The sequence below is a fragment of the Gossypium hirsutum genome, chromosome D07 (genome assembly GCF_007990345.1).
Source record: "Gossypium hirsutum isolate 1008001.06 chromosome D07, Gossypium_hirsutum_v2.1, whole genome shotgun sequence".
NCBI classification, from domain to species: Eukaryota; Viridiplantae; Streptophyta; class Magnoliopsida; order Malvales; family Malvaceae; genus Gossypium; species Gossypium hirsutum.
Genome location: NC_053443.1, coordinates 52,288,478 through 52,309,652, shown reverse-complemented (window position 1 = coordinate 52,309,652; position 21,175 = coordinate 52,288,478). Strand labels below are relative to the sequence as shown.

The window sequence follows — 21,175 nt, the reverse complement described above, 5'->3', positions numbered from 1 at the left end:
ACTGTTTTAATAATCTATATCTTTATAATTTTTAAATGATAAAATCAAATTTTTATCATTTTTAGAGGGGGTTAAAGTGTAATTTTACATTTATTAATGTAAAATTTTAAAAATCTCAAAGAGCCTAAATGAAAAATTTTCCATTTCGCCCCTGATTGTGCCTTCATATTACACAGATTATTCGAATTTTAAATAATCCCAAATCTTTGCTTATATCTAACTATATGACATTTAAAAATAAATTACTCTTAGTTAACTCATTAAAATAATATGATTAATATGATGGTTTAAATATAATTAATATCCAAATAATATCATGTTGAATAATATTTATACAATTAACACAAAAATAAAATAAAATAAAACAGAACATGCATATTTGGTAAGATTAAAAAATGTAATCCAAATATTATGTATATTAAATTTGAAGACTAAAAGTGTCATATTTGTATAAATAGTGAAGTATACATATTGGAATAAATTGAAGAGCTAATGTAAACATGATATAATATATAGTTGGCGTACCATAAAATATGCACTTCCAATATTATTGTGAGACTAAGTGAGTGAATAAAAAAAATGAAGTTGAAGGCCTTAGGGAGATAAATTAATTCTGAAAATAAAAGTGTAAGGACTAAATTTGAAAATTTTAAGAATATAAGGACTTATCTCATATTTTAACCTAAATTAAATTTCTTTGTTTAGTGTATGTTTTTTTAATAACGTACAATGTTTGTTAGTCTAGGATCCGGTTGCCTTTTCTTCTGTTCTTTTTCTTTTTAATCTTTTACGTTTACTTTTAAAAAAAGAAAAAGTCTGGTCAATGAAAACGTGTTCTTGGTCACTAAAAATTTTATGTCTTTATTTAAAAACTGGCGCTATAATTTGAAAAAAGAAAAAAAAGTCAAACATGATTTTTTTATTTAGACTTAACTCTAATTAAATAAATTATTATTATATTAAAATATTAATAACAAATTAGTTATTCTGTTAAAATTTTATCGATTTCTATTATTAAGTATTACGTGGCTGATAGAGCATCTAAATAGTAACACGCGATATGCTACGTTTACTTATGCTAATATGATAATATTTTAAAAATAAATAATATTCTAAAAAATAAATAATATTTTTATAATTATTTAAAAGATTGGTCCGGACAAAGGTAATCCAAGATCAAATGAACTTAAACAATCATAATTAAAAATTTATTTAATTTTAAATATTTGTTGATGTGCAAAATACCATGTCAAAATAAGGTACATATAGCATGTTATGTGTAGTTGTCTAATTGCTACATCAACCATATCATCACTTGGCAGTGAAAATAGATGAAACTTTTATCAAAATGTATATAGACTAAATTATCTATTTTTAATAAAGAAAACAATATGTAATCCGATTATTAATAGAATCTCACTTGATTATCCAATCAAATTTTTGTTCCATGTGTTTATATTTTGTACCAAAATTACCAAATCCGCCCTCGTAACTTCATCCACTCGGGTTTTATATATATAATTATAGATTAGAAGGTCCAAAGGCTTACATGTCACCTTTTTAATTTTTGAGATTATACATATTGGTAAACTTTTTAATCCCTTAATTACGCTCAAATTTATAATTTAATCTTTATACTTTATGATTTAAGTCGTTTCTCATGATGACGCATCTCAAATTCTTTTTTCTTTTTCTTTTTGCAATTATAATATAACGGTAAAATTTTAGTTTTGATCCTTTTATTCTGTTCACATTTGAGATTTAATATTTATATTTTAATTTAATTCTTAAAATTAGTTAATTCAAATAGTCAATATCTTTAACTATTCTAAGTAATTTTTTTACAAGGATTTTTTTAGGAAACATATTATTTTAATTTTTTTATATTTTGACATAATAAGTTAGAATAAGTGTGTCCCTTTAAAAAAATTCACATCAACGATCAAATTTATTGACGGTGCTAATTATTTGGAGGAACTAATAACAACTCTTTTTTTTATTTTTTTGAATCATTATAAGATAATGGTAAAATTGTAGTTTCGAACTCTCTACCATGCTTATATTTGAGATTTTATATTTATATTTTAATTTGACATAATTTGGTCCTCTACTTTATAATGGCATTAGTAACTCCAAATATTCAACATTCTTAATTATTTATATTAAAATGATTATGTGAGCTAATCTTAAAAACAACTTTTTAACACATGCGCGAACACACACACATATATATATATATAAGCATGAAGTTGAAATGGATATTTTTAAGAAAGAATTTGGCATCAACATTTTGACCATAATAATTAAGGGTATCAACTATTTCAAATTTCAATATCATGTAGAGGAACTGAATTATATCATATTAAAGTATTGATACTAAACCTTAAATTTAAACATAACAAAGAGATCATAACTAGAATTTTATCTAAAACAATCTATGCCTAATACAATCATTTATAATTTGGTTTAATAAAAAATTGTTTTTAAATCAAATTAAATTAATTGATATAATTGATTATAAGTTTACCAAAATGAATTGAGATAAATTAATATTTACTAATAGTAATAAATATGATATATGTGTTTGTGCTATAAATGATAAAAAAAATGTTTCAAAGAAATTTATTGAAGTTGAAACCATTATTTTTTTATTAAAATTTATAGAAAAAATTTATAAAAAGATTATTATTTTTCTTTTTATCAAGCTGAAAGTACCCATCATGCAATGAATGAAGTAAATTTTTAGACTTGGAGAGCAAAGCTCAACCCATCCAACAAAAACAATAGGCAGCATGTTAATATATACATTTCAAAAATAGAACAATGAAACTTCACATATAATATAAACAATAAATAAATCACTGGAAAGTAATCTATAAATATATTGTTTGTCAAATAATTTAAAAAAAAAACGAGATAATGAGAGTATCTACAACACTAAACTAATTCAAGAACAAATTAGAGATGCATTAAATTTGTTGAAATTTACATTCTAACCTTACCATCATCAAATCAACCTGACGATGAACATTGATCTACCAAGAAAAAACTGACAAAAGCTCTAAGAGACCATTCGTATCAATGATGCACAAAAGGCTAAGTCTTAGATGGTTTATCATTCTCCTCTTCTCGAAGCTTTCACTACCACTATGATCTATCATGATAAAGCCCTTTGAGAATGGTTCTTAATAGATCTATAGCAACACCATTATATTGGCAAATCTCACATATACACTAGCATATAACTAAAAAATTAAAAAGTAAATATAAAATCACCTTTGCTTTCAAAGAATACAAAGTGAACAAAACAAAAACCACGAAAAATATGGACAAAATAAAATCATGAAATTGTAGATAAAACCATAAAAATGTGGATTAAAATTAAAAATAAAATAAAACTACAAAAAAATGTTGGAGAAACCATAATCAACAATCAGCCCAAAGACTTACGCTACTGCTGCCAAAACAAAGATTTTAATTTGAAAAAACTTGAATGACTAAATTTTTTCTATGAAAAGAAAATTATGTTTTTTTTATTAATAACTTATAGGGTAAATTACTAAAATAGTCACTTTTATTTGCCTCGGGTTATATTTTGAGTCACTTATGTTTGAAATGTTACGTTTTAGCCACTTACATTATCATGTTATAATATTTTAATCATTGAGCCTTTAATTGTCATTAACGATGTAACAGATAGTTCATGTGGCACGTTATATCATCATTTCAAACAAAAATTTTAGGTTAAATTATATAATTGGTCGCTATATTTTTTTCATTTTGAGCAATTTAATTTTTTCTTTTATGTTCTTTTAAACTTTCCTTTTTTTTATTTTCTATTATCTTTTGCTTCTCCCTCTGTTTTCCCCTTTTTTATTTTTTTTAACATAGTTTTCTATGTTATACATTTCTTCAAAGTCCATAAATCAATTTATATATTGAATCATTCACATCCCACCTACAACATCTAATTTTAACTACACATAATTCAATTTACAAACAATATAAAAACAAACAAACCCTAATTGGGATTTATGACACTATGATGCAAATTATGGAAAATTAACAAATGATGCATAATGCTTTCTTTTTCTTTTTTCCTTTTTTTTTTTACTTTGCGGGCCAATGAAACCAAAGATTAATCTATTCGTCCAAAATTTTATTTGTAGCCATTTTAGTTTAGCTTATAACGTTTATGAAGTCAAAATATAAAAGGAGAAAGTTAGTTGAATAAAATTGATTGTTGTTGAAATCGAGTGAAAAAAAAAATTCGAGTTAATTAAATTTACAAGTTCTATTCAATTTAAAAAAATTTGAATTGAGTTGAGTGAAATGAAATTCGAGTAGAGTCGAATTGAGTGAAATTGTTTGAATTAAATTTTAAAAAAATTAAACATGTCAAATAAAAATGTTGTTACAATATAACTAATTCTATATTATAGCTCATAAATTTGAAACCATATATATTTGGTTTTTTTAAAACAAAATAATAATAATAAATAAGATACTTGAGTATGATAAATTTGAATCATTAATTAGGGCCCAAAATTATTATTTTAGAAAATTTTTAAAATTTCACTTTTTTATATATTTTTTTTATAATTTTTTTAAAAATATAAATTTTGAAATTTTTATAAATATTTTAAAATTTAAAATTTATTTTGAAATTTTGAAAATTATTTTGAATTATTTTGTAATTTTTTGTTGAAAGAGAGACCAATTTGCTTATTTTCAAAGTAGATAGGGGCCAAAAGGGTATTTATATCAATCATTATTTGAATTATTCAAATTATTTGAGTTATTTGAATTGTGAAATTTAACTCGACTCGAACTCGAAACTCAAATTGAGTTATTCAAGTTGACTAGAATAATTTGAATAACTTGATTCAATTAACTTGAAATTTGAATTTTTTTCGATTTTTTCAAATCGAATTGAATTGTATTCACCCCTATGTGTTACTTAACCATGAAAAAAAATTGAAGAGTTTAAGATGAATTTTACTATGTCCCCTAGTAGAAATTAATCACTTCATAACCAGTTAAGATTATTCACTTTTAATCCGATTTCATCTCATTTAAATCACAATTATGATGTAATTTACCTATTTATCTTGAATTTCATTGGTTGGAACATTTCAAAGTGATTTTTATTGGTTTTTGAGTAATAAAAAGATGTTTACTTAGGAAATAAATTACATTATTATTTAAGAGGTATTTTTAATTTAAATTACTGATAGTTTCAGCCTATAAATAGGTCATGTCGCCACTTTCATCATTCGTTCAATAAAATGTTTTTTTTTTCTTTGTGAAATTTTTTTCTTTATTTGTGAGATGCAAAAAGTGTTTTAAGGATTTCAAAGTATCTAGTTGATACATAAATATTTTAATTCAGAAGTCTTTTCTTTTCTTTTTTTTTATTTCTTTTTTGAGTTAATACGCAGTTTACATCCTAAACTTATCTCAAAGTATCTAGTTGGTACTTAAACATTTTTTTGGACCTACTTGGAACTTAAACTTGTATTCCATCACACAGGTTGGTACATTCACAACAACACGGTCAATTTGTGTTGACGTGGCACATGATAGCCTCTCAGCATGCCACATGATAAACATAAATAAAATAGAATCTTTAAAAATATTTTAATTAATAAAAAAAGTATAATTTTTTTCTCATCAAAAACCAACTTAAACAAAAGGTTGTCCTAATACATCTATATAAACCTATTTGTAAATATTCATTTTAAATGTGGTTTTTTAGTAAGTTTATATTTTTTTAATTTTCTTTTATAAAATATTAGCTTATTATTATTTTGAAATTAAAAATATATAAAAGTTTAAAATTTTAAATTATATAAATTAATAAAAAAGATAGTTGTCTAAATTCAAATTTCTAAACAATAATTTGTTTAGATGGATTCTAAAGGTGCTTTTTAGTGATTTCATATATTTAAATAATTTATAAATTTATAAATTGTTAGTTATTTTATGTATTTATATATATTTAATTTTTTATAATCATATATATTTTATATTATAATTTTTCTATGTTTTTCAAAATACTATAGTTTTTTTATATATTCCTAATTGGATATACTTTATAAATTTATATTTTATAGATTTTTCGAAATAATAATAACAACCTAGAAAATTGATATTTTATAAAAATAAAATAAAAATCTATAAACTTATTAAAAAAACCACTTATGGAATGAACTTGGAAAAATAGGTGGTGTCCATATTCAAATGTATCTGGACAACAAGGTGTCCAAGTTCATTCTTGATGTTAAAAAATATATTTTTTAAAATTAATTAATAGATATTAATATTTTTATTTATTTATGTTTGCCATGTGCCATGTTGAGAGGTTGCCACATGTCACTATCAAATTGGCTATCAATGCCATGTTAGCACAAACTAAGGGTGTTAATGCAAAGGTACCAACCTCTACGATGTAATACAAGTTCAGGTGCCAACTAGATTTTTAAAAAAAGAGAGTAAATACCAATTAGATACTTTTAAACACGTTCAAAGAGTAAACTACATATTAATCTTTTTTTTTCTTTATAAAACTTTATTTCATAATTCAATTTTAAATTTCTTTGTTTATTTCACTTAGATATTGGGATTCCACATCACACATTTGAAGAATCTGCCTAAAGTCACAAAATTTTGTGAACCTTTATGTGTTTCATCAGAGATTAAGCTTTGAATTGCTTTCTGCCTTTTAGATATGATTCTTCTCAAGAATCTCAAGTGTCTCCATGTTCACTTACATTAATTATCAGATTTCATTATCATATTCTATCAAGTTTTAGATATGAATAAGATTTTCATATATGACTACACTACACCAAAACAGGTTTTTAGCGGCGTTTATAGCTACATTTAAACAAAAAAACGCCACAAAAAATATTGCATTAGCGACGAACAAAAAAAAAGCCACAAAAAGTCGTCAATAGCGGCGTTTTACAACAAGCGCCGCAAAAGAGTTAAGCGAACGATGCCGTTTCTTTTTTTAGATTCAGAGATATTAGTGGCGCTTCTAAAAAAACGCCGCAGTAGACAGGCATTAGCGGCGCTTTGTGAAAGTGCCGCAAAGGAGTTAAGTTAAACGATGCCGTTTTCTTGTTGAGCTTTTCAACATTTGTGGCGCTTTCTTTAGAAACGCCGCAATAGTCAAGAATTACCGGTGTTTTATCATAAACACTGTAAAAACTGTTAAGAAAACGGTGTCGTTTTAGGTTTAGGTTTTAGGGACGTTAGTGGTGTTTACTGAAAAACGCCGTAACAGTCAAGAATTAGCAGCACTTTATCATAAGCGTCACGAAATTGTTAAGAAAATGTTGCCGTTTTTCGTTTATCTTTTCAAGACGATAGTGGCGATTATCGAAAAATACCGCAATAGCCAAGATTTAGCGGCGCTTTTAACAATGCGCCGCAAAACTGTTAAGAAAACGTAATCGTTTTTAATTTAGGTTTTAGAGACGTTAGTGACGCTTTCTTAGAAACACCGCAAAATAGAGGAATTAGCGGCGATTCCTCTAAAGCGCCGCAAAGGAGTTAAGCCAAATGGCGTAATTTCTTGTTGAGCTTTTGCGACGTTGGTGGCGCTTTTATAGAAACGCCGCAAAACTGTTAATAGTTAGCGGTGCTTATCTAAAAGCGCCGCAAAACTGTTAAGCAAAAGATGTCGTTTTTTATTTAGCATTTAGGGCTTTTAGTGGCGCTTGTCTAAAAACGCCACAAACTGTTAAGAGAATGATGTCTTTTTTTATATAGCTTTTAGAGACGTTAGTGGCGCTTATTAGAAACCTCCGCAATAGTCAAGCATTAGCGGCGATTTCTCAGAAAGCGCCACAAAAGAGTTAAGTCGAACGACACCGTTTTCTTGTTGAGCTTCTCGAAATTAGTGGCACTTTTCTAGAAACGCCAGAATAGTCAACCAGTAGCGGCGCTTTTGGTGAAAACGCCGCAAAAAGTTTTAGTCTTTTGTTGTTGAGCTTTAAAGGCATTATCAGTTTAGGGATTATGAATTTAGGGGTTATGTTTATTGTTTATTTTTTAATGGATGGGATTTACACTTTATAGTTTATATATATATGCTATGAATCATGGTTTACGATTTATAGTTTATATATGTTCTATAATTTAGGGTTTAAGGGATATGGGTTAAGGGTTTATGGATTATGGTTTAAGGGTTGGGGTTAAGGGTTGAGGTTAGGGGTTTAGGGGTTTATAGTTAATGTTTTATGATTTAATATGTTTAAGGAATATGGGTTAAGGGTTACGAGTTACAAGTTAAGGGTTTATGATTTATAGGTTTTGGATTTAGGGGTTTATAGTTTTTATATATATGTTCTATGATTTAAGGTTTAAGGGATATGGGTTAGGGGTTTATGGATTATGGTTTAAGGGTTGGTGTTTAGGGTTAAGGGTTAAGGGTTAAGGGTTGGGGTTAAGGGTTTAGGGGTTAATAGTTAATGTTTTATGATTCAATATGTCTAGGGGATATGGGTTAAGGGTTTAGACATTATGGTTAATTTGTGGTTTATGGTTTAAAGGTTAGGGCTTAGGGTTTAGGCGTATTAGGGGTTACGGGTTATGAGTTAGGGGTTTATGATTTATAGGTTTTGGATTTAGAGTTTAGTGAATAAGGCCTCGTAGTTTAGGGCTTAGGGTTTAGGTTTTAGGATTTTATGGGTTATTGTCTAGGGTTTGTGGGTATACGGTTTAATTTTTATGGTATGTGATCTAGGGTCGTAGGTCTACTGTATATGGTTTTTAGGATATAAGGGTTATAATGGTTTATAGGATTTAGATAATGAAATTTTAAGTATTAAATTTTAATAGAATTATTTAAATTTTAAATTTTCTAATAATAGAATTATTTAAATTTTTAAGATATCGAAATTAAATTAATTTTTAATAACACATAAAATGCCTTCCATCATAATTTAAATTTAAAATTGAACAATATTTCAATTTTAAAAAATTTAACAATTAAAAATAATGGCATATTAATGTATCAAATGTAAATTTTATAAAATTATTAAATAATTTAAAATTTTTAAGAATAGTGGCGTTTGCACAAGAAACGCCGCAACAATGTACTAGAAATTACAGAAAACGGCGCCGTTTGGTTAGAGGAAATTGGTTGTTAGTGGCGTTTCTATCGAAAACACCATAGAAGGTATGAAATAGCGGCGTTTTTAGGAAAAATGCCGTAAAAAGTTATCAAAAATTGAACAAAAATAGCGTCGTTTGCTTAATTGATTTTAAATTTGTAGTGGCGTTTTTCTCAGAATCGCCGCAAAATATTATCTTTAGCGGCGTTTTGGCTAAAATCGCCGCAATAGTGTATTAAAAATTCCGCTGAATGTCCCCGTTTCATTTCAGGGACTTAAAAATTATTAACTAAGATGATGTCATTTTGCTTAGCTTAGTTTTCCTCCTTCCTTTCCCGCACCCACCCCTAATTCCAGAAAAATTCTTCCCATTGGATCGAAATCCCTAAATCCCCTTCAACTATTTTTCCAAATCCCTAATCCCAGTCATTCAAGATAGTCGAACCTGCATTGGTATTGTTCATTCGATTCATCATTTCATCGGTTTCCTTACACGTATCATTTCATTCGGAGGCTTCACAACATTTACAAGAAGACAGCGTCGAGGAGATTCAGTTTTTTGGGTAAGGTTTAACCAGTTGCAGATGCTTACTGTTTTTGCGTCTTTAGGGTTCGGGTTATATATGTTTGTTTGGTTTTATGAAGTTCTTCAGCCGTAGAGAGATATCCTGCATTGCTGATTTATTTCAGTTGGGGGAAGAAATATTGCGTTTTTAGGGTTTCGATTATATATGTATCTATCGTGTGAATTATTTGTTTATTTCGCTGGTATTTACCATGAAATCTATTGTGTGAATTCTTTCAATGGTTATATATGGATAAAAAGCCTAAGTTAAAAGAATTTTATCTTTGGAGTTGCTATTTGCAGTATATATTCTGCAAGCATCCAATTTAATTTCTTTAATTTCCTTGCCGCTGGAGTTTTTCGAGCATCCATTTTAGGGGAAATGGAGTATTTGCTGTATTCATTTGCTTTATATATTCTTCAAGCATCCATTACTGAAACCTTTAGACAGTTAACATACTTTTTTTTAGGTTTAAATTGGAAGAAAATGTGAATTCTCCCGCCTGATTTGGTTAGGTTTCAACAAATCTTTGTATGTTAAATTTTAAACCTCTATAAAATTCCTTTTTCTCTAGAATATTTAATGGCTTCAAATGAAATTCGAGTTCTATTAATATACTTATATAATAATTAATCAAAGGTATTTCCACATTGAGCTTAGTTTAGGAGAGTCCAGAAATTTGGGTTTAAAAAATTACAATAAAAATTTAGTAACATTTAAAATCAATTCATATTAAATATATAAATTATGTATATGTTGTGCATACATTTTTTAAGTTCTTTTCCCTGCTGCTGGAATTTTTCTTCATTTGTAACTGTTTTTTGTATAACTTATTTATCTGGAAAACACCATTTTTTATTCAACTGTTTTCTTATGCGTTTGATAATTAGATCATAGCTGACCTGTAACTGTGCTTCTTGTGTATCAATTATTTTCTTTCTTGTGCTTGTTTTACACACAGATTAATTGGCAATGCCTTGTTACTTTACCATATTTGTTTAATTTAATATTTTGATTTAATTTATATTAAGTTGATTGTTACTTTATCAATTCATATTAAGTTGATTGTTGTGATAATTAAAATTGATACATTGATTTGAATCTAAATTTAGTTAAATAATCTTCTGTTTACTTCTGTTGTATTTTTTTCCTGTTTTTTGGTACTAAGTTAGTTATGTTTTGTTATTTTTTGCAGAAGTTTGCTTCGAAATTAAGGAAATTTGAGGTATTTATTCCTATGTTTCCCTACATAGTTTTCTTACAAAAACACATCCAAATGTTTAAATTTCTGATTTGGATATATTTTAGCTTAATAGTTTACTTATTATTTTTCAGTTTTAAAAGGGAGTTTTAATTAAGCTTTTTGGTTTTGAACCTATGGGTATCTGTTTACTTATAATTTCTGCATGTAACTTTGCAGCTTTCCATGTACCGTTTACCCAAACAAAAACAATCTTCACAGTTTACTAAATTTTGGATTATGCCAATTCTTAAAGCACTTTATGTGTTTGAATATTTTAATAAATTATGGGCGATTAGTTTATTCGGTTTAATGTGAAAAATTTATCGATTTTGGCAAAGTATGTAAATAAGTTATCAATTTTACTTCTAAATTAATAAACTATCGACGTTAGATGCGATTAACTGATTAAATGTTAATGTTTAATAATCATTTACATACAATAAATTGATCGATTAATTGGGGAGATGTCAATGAATTAGCAATTGTGTTTACATAAATTATATAACTTATTAATATATATTTTTTTTAAATTTAAAAATATAATAACCTACATAACCTACATATAATACATAACCTACATAACTTACATATAATACATATAATACATAACTTACCGGGATGTATATTATATCTTAATTACACTTATAACTTACAGGGATATATATTATATCTTAACTTACATAACTTACATAACTTACATAGCTTACATTATACTTATTCCTACATACATAAACTTACATAATACATAGCTTATATAGCTTAAATTTATCAATCATATCATAATTTACATACATAAATATTAATCATATCACAACTTACATAACGAACATAACCTACATAGTAACTTACATAACTTACATAATTTACATACATAAATATTAATTATATCTTAACTTACATAGCTTAATTATACTTATTCCTAAATCCTAAACCCGTGCAATTTATTGTCAACATCAGACCTCAAGAATTAAGAAAATGGACCAATTTTGGATGAATTTGTCAAGGGTAAGCAACGGTTATTGAAATGGAGCACAGACTTTTCTGAATTTTGCATTTCAATATGCAAGCCAAGAGAACATGATTCTTTGCTCGTGTAAGAAGTGTGTCAACATAAACTGGCATTATCGTGAAGTTGTATACGAGCAGCTAATTGTTGATAGGTTTGTTCGGGGTTATAAACAATGGTTATTTCATGGAGAATGCCCGCCTAGTACTTCCTCTTCAACGATGGATGTATCTTATCCTGGTACTGCTTACCATCAGTCTGATAGAGGGGATGACATGGAAGGTATGTTGCGAGATGCATTTAATATGCACAATCATGGTGTGCAGTCGTTCCCAGCGAATTTTGTGGCATTTGATGATTGTAATATTGGTGGAATTGCTTTTACCAAACCGGGAAGTAGTGTACCTCATGAAGAGCCGAATGGAGAAGCGGTGAAGTTCTACGCGCTACTTAATGACATGAACGAAAAACTGTATGAGGGATCAAAAATTTCAAAAATGTCCTTCTGTGTTCGTCTTTTTCAGTTAAAATATTTGGGAGGGTGGACTGGAAACTCGTTGACAATGCTGTTAGAGTTTTTAAGAGAAATGTTTCCATTCGCAACAATCCCTCAGTCATGCAAAGATATGAAGAAAATGATAAAAGATTTAGGCCTTGGGTACAACAAAATCCATAGTTGCCCAAATGACTGCATGTTGTATTGGGGTGATCGGAAAAACCAACAGTGCTGTCATGTATGCAGTCAATCCCGTTGGATAAATAGAAACCCAGAAGATGGGAACGACGATGAAAATAATGCACAGTCAATGAAGAAGCCAGTCAAGATTTTACAGTATTTCCCCCTAACACCAAGGCACAATGTTTAATAATCATGTCGTCGAAGACAGCGGAGTCTATGACGTGGCACCATGATGGACGAACCGATGATGGATTACTAAGGCATCCGGTAAATTCTTTAGCTTGGAAATCATTTGACAGTAAATTTCCAGGCTTTGCAAGTGATCCTAGGAGTGTGAGGATTGGGCTAGCATCTGATGGATTTAATCCTTACAAGATCATGAGCACTGCATACAGTACTTGGCCAGTAGTGCTTGTTCCTTACAATCTGCCTCCGTGGATTTGCATGAAGCAATCTTCCCTTATCTTATCTATGATTATCCCTGGAGAGAAAGGGCCCGGGAATGATATCGACATTTATTTACAGCCACTTATTGAAGAGTTAAAACAATTATGGGCTGGTGTTGAGACATACGATGTACTGAGAAATGAGAACTTTAATTTATGCGCGGCTTTGATGTGGACCATTAATGACTTCCCTGCTTATGCCAATTTATCTGGTTGGAGTACCAAGGGTCGTTATGCTTGTCCTTGTTGTGCTACGCAAAAATGTTCGTAATGGTTATACAATGGGAAGAAGTTCTCTTACATGGGGCATCGTCGGTGGTTACCGGAAAATCATAGATTTAGATTTCAAAGTTCTGTATTTGACGGTACTGAAGAGTTCAGAGAAGCTCCTTCGCAGACCAGTGGATCTGAAATCTTGTTCATGTTAGAAGATATGAATTTCAGTTATGGGAAGATGAACCAACCGCCTAACACGCAAAGAAATAAAAGATCATATGATGAGGCTGATGATGACTCTGATGAAGAGGACGATCCTAATGAGGCGGACTTGTGGAAAAAAGGTATTTTTTTAGTTGCCTTATTGAGAGCATCACCTTTTACGACACAATCGTGATGTTATGCACATTGAGAAAAATGTCTACGAGAACATTGTGGGTACAATTTTGAATGTCGACGGAAAATCAAAAGACAATCTTCAGAGTCGACTTGATTTAGTCTAAATGGGAATTCGGCCTGATCATCATCCCAATCCACTTCCGAATGGGAAATATCGGTTGCCGCCTTCTACTTTTTCAATGTCGAAGATGGAGAAAGAAGTGTTCTGCACGGTGTTGAAGGATATAAAGGTTCCAGATGCGTATGCATCAAATATATCTCGATGTGTTAGTGTTAAAGATCGAAGATTATATTCGCTAAAATCACATGACTATCACATCTTTGTTGAGAGATGTGTTAGTGTAATTTTTTGTTGAGAGAGAGACCAATTTGCTTATTTTCAAAGTTGACAGGGGCCAAAAGGGTATTTACATCAATCTATTATTTGAATTATTCAAATTATTTAAGTTATTTGAAATTGTGAAATTCAAATCAACTCGAACTTGAAACTCAAATTGAGTTTTAGGTTGACTAGAATAATTTGAATAACTCGATTTGATTAACTCGAAATTTAAATTTTTTCGATTTTTTCGAATCAAATTAAATTTTACTCACCTCTATGTGTTACTTAACCATGAAAAAATTGAAGAGTTTTAAGATGAATTTTACTATGTCCCCAGTAGAAATTAATCACTTCATAACCAGTTAAGATTATTCACTTTTAATCCGATTTCATCTCATTTAAATCACAATTATGACATAATTTACGTATTTATCTTGAATTTCATTGGTTGGAACATTTCAAAGTGATTTTTATTGGTTTTTGAGTAATAAAAAGATGTTTACTTAGGAAATAAATTACATTATTATTTAAGAGGTATTTTTAATTTAAATTACTGATAGTTTGAGCCTATAAATAGGTCATGTCGCCACTTTCATTATTCGTTCAATAAAATGGTTTTTTTTCTTAGTGAAATTTTTTTCTTTATTTGTTAGATTCAAAAAGTGTTTTGAGGATTTCAAAGTATCTAGTTGATACCTAAATATTTTAATTCAGAAGTCTTTTCTTTTCTTTTTTTTTATTTCTTTTTTGAGTTAATACGCAGTTTACATCCTAAACTTATCTCAAAGTATCTAGTTGGTACCTAAACATTTTTTGGACCTACTTGGAACTTCAACTTGTATTCCATCACACAGGTTGGTACATTCACAACAACACGGTCAGTTTGTGTTGACGTGGCACAGGATAGCCTCTCAGCATGCCACATGATAAACATAAATAAAATAGAATCTTTAAAAATATTTTAATTAATAAAAAAAGTATAATTTTTTTCACATTAAAAACCAACTTAAACAAAAGGATGTCCTAATACATCTATATAAACCTATTTGTACATATTCATTTTAAATGTGGTTTTTTAGTAAGTTTATATTTTTTTAATTTTCTTTTATAAAATATTAGCTTATTATTATTTTGAAATTAAAAATATATAAAAGTTTAAAAATTTTAAATTATATAAATTAATAAAAAAGATAGTTGTCTAAATTCAAATACTTCTAAACAATAATTTGTTTAGATTGATTCTAAATGTGCTTTTTAGTGATTTCATATATTTAAATATTTTATAAATTTATAAATTTTTAGTTATTTTATGTATTTATATATATTTAATTTTTTATAATAATATATTATATATTATAATTTTTCTATGTTTTTCAAAATACTATAATTTTTTTTATATATTCCTAATTGGATATACTTTATAAATTTATATTTTATAGATTTTTCGAAATAATAATAACAACCTAGAAAATTGACATTTTATAAAAATAAAATAAAAATCTATAAACTTATTAAAAAAAACACTTATGGAATGAACTTGAAAAAATAAGTGGTGTCCATATTCAAATGTATCTGGACAACAAGGTGTCCAAGTTCATTCTTGATGTTAAAAAAATATATTTTTAAATTAATTAATAGATATTAATATTTTTATTTATTTATGTTTGCCATGTGCCATGTTGAGAGGTTGCCACATGTCACTATCAAATTGGCTATCAATGTCATGTTAGGTACCAACCTCTACGATGTAATACAAGTTCAGGTGCCAACTAGATTAAAAAAAAAAGAGTAAATACCAATTAGATACTTTTAAACACGTTCAAAGAGTAAACTACATATTAATCTTTTTTTTCTTTATAAAACTTTATTTCATAATTCAATTTTAATTTTCTTTGTTTATTTCACTTAGATATTGGGATTCCACATCACACATTTGAAGAATCTGCCTAAAGTCACTTGCACACACAAAATTTTGTGAACCTTTATGTGTTTCATCAAAGATTAAGCTTTGAATTGCTTTCTGCCTTTTAGATATGATTCTTCTCAAGAATCTCAAGTGTCTCCATGTTCACTTACATTAATTATCAGATTTCATTATCATATTCTATCAAGTTTTAGATATGAATAAGAATTTCATATATGACTAGCAACATAACCGTGATTATCTTAAATGTAAAATTATTACATAATATTATGGGTTATTGGTGTACAAAAAGTGGTGATAAAAATAGTCACAAAATATGAAGAATAATTTTAAAGCTTGAAAATTTTATCACTTTCACTAACTATTATCAAGCATACAAAATCACTACCAAATAATAAATTACAATAAAATAATTTTGTTGAAGGAAGTATTCTAATGATTGAACTAAACTAGCTAATCACTAATCTAAAGCTAACTAAAACAAAAGAAAGGGAATTGTAATGCGCAAAAAAAAATTTAGTGTTGAAAAATTCGTAAAAGTGCTAGAATCGAAAATCCGAGACATTTCAGAAAGTTAAACCAAAAGGATTTTGAAAATGAGTATAGGATCATACAAAGATGTTGATGGTATCTCCGTAAAAGTGACAGACTTGTTTAGATAGGATAACTTTCGTATTTAGAGTTATTTTAGTATAGTTTTTATAATATTTTAGGAGTGAATTTTAGCATTGGGTTAGTCTTTATTATATTTTATATTTTTTAGTATTAATTAGATTTTATTTGAATTTTATTTAATTATCATCATTTTTAAAGTTAGTTCGAATTTATTTTCTATTTTTCTTTCTCTATTATAGGTCTCGAACAAATAATGAAAGAGTTGGAGCATAAAGTTATCAATGGTCTAGAGAAGTTTTCTACTCCAAATCAAATTTGCGGTGGAGTATGTTTTTCAATTTAGACATTTTGATAGCAAGCAATCTGCTCCATCGCAATTATTTATTCGGTGGAGCACCAAAATAAAAATAAAAGAAAAAAGTAAGGGTTACAAGTTATAAAGCTTAAGAGAGTAAGAAAAGAGGGAGAAATCACTTGGAGGTAAAAGAAACATCTCTCTCACTAGGGGAAACTTCAAGATTGCAAAGAAAGAAGAATATGAGCTTTAGGGAGCTCGATTCATCTTCTTCATCTATTTTCTCTAGATTCTTTCTTTTACATGTTATTGATACAAGTTTGTTTTGAATTTCTTTGTGTGATGTTTTTTCAACTCATGATGTACTAAACTCTATTTTCTTAGAATGATGATGAATCCTATTTCTTAGTTAATTAATTATATTTTCTCTTCAATTATTTTGATCTATGTTAATTATTTATTCAGTCATATGCTTATTTAATTTGCTTGCTTGGCCACCAAGTTGAATTAATTTGATCACCTTAACTTGTCTTAGAAGAGAAAGTTAAGGTTTAAATCTAGACTAGATAGATTAAGATTAACTTTAGTAGCATCGACGAACGAGATAATTTGCGATTAAGATGGAAATATACCTAATTCCTTAACCAACCCAATTGTACTAGAAGGTGGATGTCAGAGGCCATTGGTATAAGTTCAACTATGAGCTAATCCAGAGGGTGTTTAAATGCTTTAATAGAAATATGGTTGAACTGGATGACTCTTTGGATGCCACAACTACTACAATTACCAAAAAACCTGCTAGTCTTGACATGAAAAAGGAAGTATTGGAGCTTCTTCATTGTCCACTATATATGCTGCCTGTTTTCCATTACACAAGAAATTGGGCTCCAAACACACAGAGGGATTTAGTGACTCCTAAGGCAACTGTGATAATCAGAAAAGTAGTGGAGATTATTGAGTTTGATGTGGCTCAGTTGGTGTTTGATCATGTACTGAGTCATGTTGAGAAGGTATATGTTAAAAACCTCTTACCATTTCCATATTTGATTTTCCAAGTTCTAACTCTACAAAATCCAATGATTGTAAAAAGAACCGAAAGATGTGAGAGGACAGTTCCTAAGCTGAAGTTCACTCTTAAGTGGTTGGAGGGTAAGCATGTTAGTGCAGAGCCATCAAAGCAAGTAGGTGGAAAGAATGCTGAACAAACAGAACAAGCAGACTATGAAGCAACAACTGTAGGTTGGAGGATATTGTTGGAATCACGGTTTGTGATTGGGTCAAAAAAGTATTCACTGGAAGTAATATTGATGCTGATTTAAAGAACTCGTTGATTGTTATTTTTCCCAAAGCTTAAATCCTAGAGGATTTCTCACAATGCCGTCCCATAAGCCTCTATATAGTCCTCTACAAATTGGTGATGAAGGTTATTGCCAATAGTTTAAGCACATCTTCCCAAAAATTATTGCGCAAGAATAAGCGAAATTTATTGCGGGAAGAAGTATCACTGATAACATTGTCATCGTTCAATAAGTCATCCACTCAATGAAAATCAGAAAAAAGCAAAAAGTGGATGGCTATCAAAATTAATCTGGAGAAAGCTTACGATCGTGTGCGTTGGGACTTTATTGATGCTCTCCTTCAGGCGGCAGGTATCCCTGATTACCTCAGAAATGTTATAATATTTGTTTTTCTAACTCTTCTATGCAGGTCTTACAGAATAGTGCCAACCTCTAAATTCAAACCCGTCAGGAGAATTAGATAGGAATGCCCTCCCTCTTCTTATCAGTTTATTCTTTGCATCTGCCTCTTTCTCATATTTTCTTTGTAAATGACCTTGTCATCTTCTGCAAAGCGGATGTTAAACACGGCAGATTGTTAAAAGAAATCCTTCATGATTTTTGTGAACTTTCAAGACACAAGGTTAACCCCAAGAAAACAAATATTTTCTTCTCTAAGGGTGTTGAGGAGTCCATGTCCTCCATGCTTAGTAATCTGCTTGGGTTTCAAAAGGTTCACGATCTTGGACATTATCTTGGAGTCCCTTTCTTCCATCAAAGAGTTACAAACAGCACCATGCACTTTGTGGTGGAAAATGTTAGAATGAAGCAGCTACAAAGTTGGGATGCTCGTCAACTATCTATAGTTGGTCGGGCTACCTTAGCATAGTCGGTTCTCCTCTCCATCCCGAGGTATTTCATGCAATCCATGATGATTCTTAGAAAAGTATGTGACGAAATTGAAAGTCTGGCACGAACATACATTTGGGGCACTATAGACAGTAGGAAGAAGACGTCACTATTAGGTTGGGACTCTATATGCCAACCTAAGGTCTGCGATCCGCTAGGTATGAGACAGTTACGTGACCAAAACATCTCATTCCTTTTGAAGCTTGGATATAAAGTGGTTTCTGATGAAGAGGCTCTATGGGTTCGACTCATTAGAGCAAAATACGGATTAGAAAATTCTTTACCTGATAGTATTTAGAGGGTCCGAAGCTTATTCCTTTGGAAGTCACTCTCTAAAGTCTGAGTCCTCTTGCGCGAAAACCTCATATGTTCAATTGGTAATGAGAAAAAAATCCAATGTTGGAAGGATCCTTGGATCCCTAATTTTGGCCCCCTTATCAATTATATTCCCGTTCATGTCAATATCAACCCCGATAGTCTGCTTAGAGATTTGAGCACAGAGGATGGCAGTTGAAACTTTGACCTTTACAGGCTTGGCTACCAGAAGAGATCATTCGCCATATCAAGGGCATCCCACCTCCATATCCACTTGAAGGACCTGACAGACTATCCAGGTGTTATACTTCAACCGGAGCTTTCACCATCAAAAGTGCCTTCAAAATGTTGAAGGAGGAGTCTTGGAATCCCAAAGACGGGCTATGAAAGAAAACGTGGAAACTCCCAGGACCGTAAAGAGTTCGGTTTTTCTTCTGGACTGTTCTTGAGCAAAGATTTCTTAACAATGCGAAAAGAGCTAGCGTGGTTTAGCAGAAGACCCATCTTGCCCAATTTGTGGTCATGCATCAGAGGATATCTTACACGTCATCCGAGACTACACATTGGCTAGAGAAGTTTGGAAACAGGTAATTCTGAGAACTAAAAAATTTAATTTTTTTCTAACACTCTGTACAAATGGTTGTCTCTTAATCCACAAGTCAACCCCAATTCCCGCGGTGGGGAAACTAGTTAGGCGTGCCTCTTTAGACTGTTGGCTTGGCGCCTATAGAAGAATAGTAACCTCTTCATTTTCCAAGGAAAATTGTGGAGCCCAGAGAAGTTAATTAAAACCTCGGTGTCTTAGGCCAATCATTTCTCCTTGACAAGCAGACAGGTTGCGAATGTTGAAATTGAATCGACCCGTGAAAAACCATTGGCAAGAGAGTGAACTTACATTAACACTGATGGTCCTATTCGAGTGGATTTAGGGGTGGCAGTTGTAGGGGGAGTGCTGCGCGACAAAAATGGAGAGTGGATCCTAGGTTACAACAAATACTTAGGCAATTGTTTGATCCTTGATGCAGAACTTTGGGGTATTCTTGATGGCCTAAAACTTATCCAACAAAAAGGTGATGCCAACGTTGTAATTCAATTTGACAGCTTGGAGGCAATTAAAGCTATTCACGGAAGTGCCTTAAAGACCTCTAATCAGAAGGATACACCGCATCCTATCCCAAGAAAGCAATTGGCTCCTACGCTACATTCCTAGGGAACAAAACCAATGTGTTGATCTTATAGCCAAATTGGCGCTTGGAGAAAAGGAAGATCTAGAATTGATTGAAACTCCCCTAGAAGCAGTCTCAGCATTCATCAGAGCTAATAAAGAGAAGAATCTTTGTATTTCATTTTCTAGTTTTGTAACTTAGTTTTGTAAGTTTCTTTTTTCACCAAAAAAAAATATTACATGCAGTTAAATGTGTATGATACTATTTTTTGTAATATAATATGTATTAAATATAAATATATCCCACATTATAAAAGAAATTCATATTATCATATTAATTTTAATTATACAAATATTACTTAAGTTTCTTTTTTCACCAAAAAAAAATATTACATGCAGTTAAATGTGTATGATACTATTTTTTGTAATATAATATGTATTAAATATAAATATATCCCACATTATAAAAGAAATTCATATTATCATATTAATTTTAATTATACAAATATTACTTAATTTTTTGTTTAAATTAATTTAACTAATTGAGTCTATCAAATAATAAAAGGGATAAACACAAATTTGGGGATTTTGATGATCCCAACTCATTATTCAATTAGGTTTATGAATATAAAAGTATATAATTTGAAAGAAGCTAAATGAGATTTAAGAGAAT

General features: G+C 29.5%; 1 protein-coding gene across 2 annotated transcripts; it reads left to right on the top strand.

Moving 5' to 3' along the window:
* The first annotated feature begins 9,394 nt into the window (after positions 1-9,394).
* LOC121219532 (uncharacterized) lies at positions 9,395-17,258 on the top strand. Of its 2 annotated transcripts, none has more exons than XM_041097819.1 (3): positions 9,395-9,688; positions 10,887-10,916; positions 11,892-14,132. In XM_041097819.1, exon 3 carries the CDS (start codon positions 12,012-12,014, stop codon positions 12,804-12,806), a length of 795 nt encoding a protein of 264 aa, XP_040953753.1. In that variant the 5' UTR covers positions 9,395-9,688; positions 10,887-10,916; positions 11,892-12,011; the 3' UTR covers positions 12,807-14,132. The 2 variants fall into 2 exon arrangements, 1 of the variants encoding a protein (XP_040953753.1); XR_005916345.1 differs by lacking the exon at positions 11,892-14,132 and adding an exon at positions 16,781-17,258 and having other exon boundaries at positions 9,410-9,688.
* The last annotated feature ends 3,917 nt before the right edge of the window (positions 17,259-21,175 follow it).

Coding starts and splice junctions, on each gene's coding strand:
- LOC121219532 (XM_041097819.1), top strand. CDS start 12,012: ATGATTCTTTGCTCGTGTAAGAAGTGTGTCAACATAAACTGGCATTAT.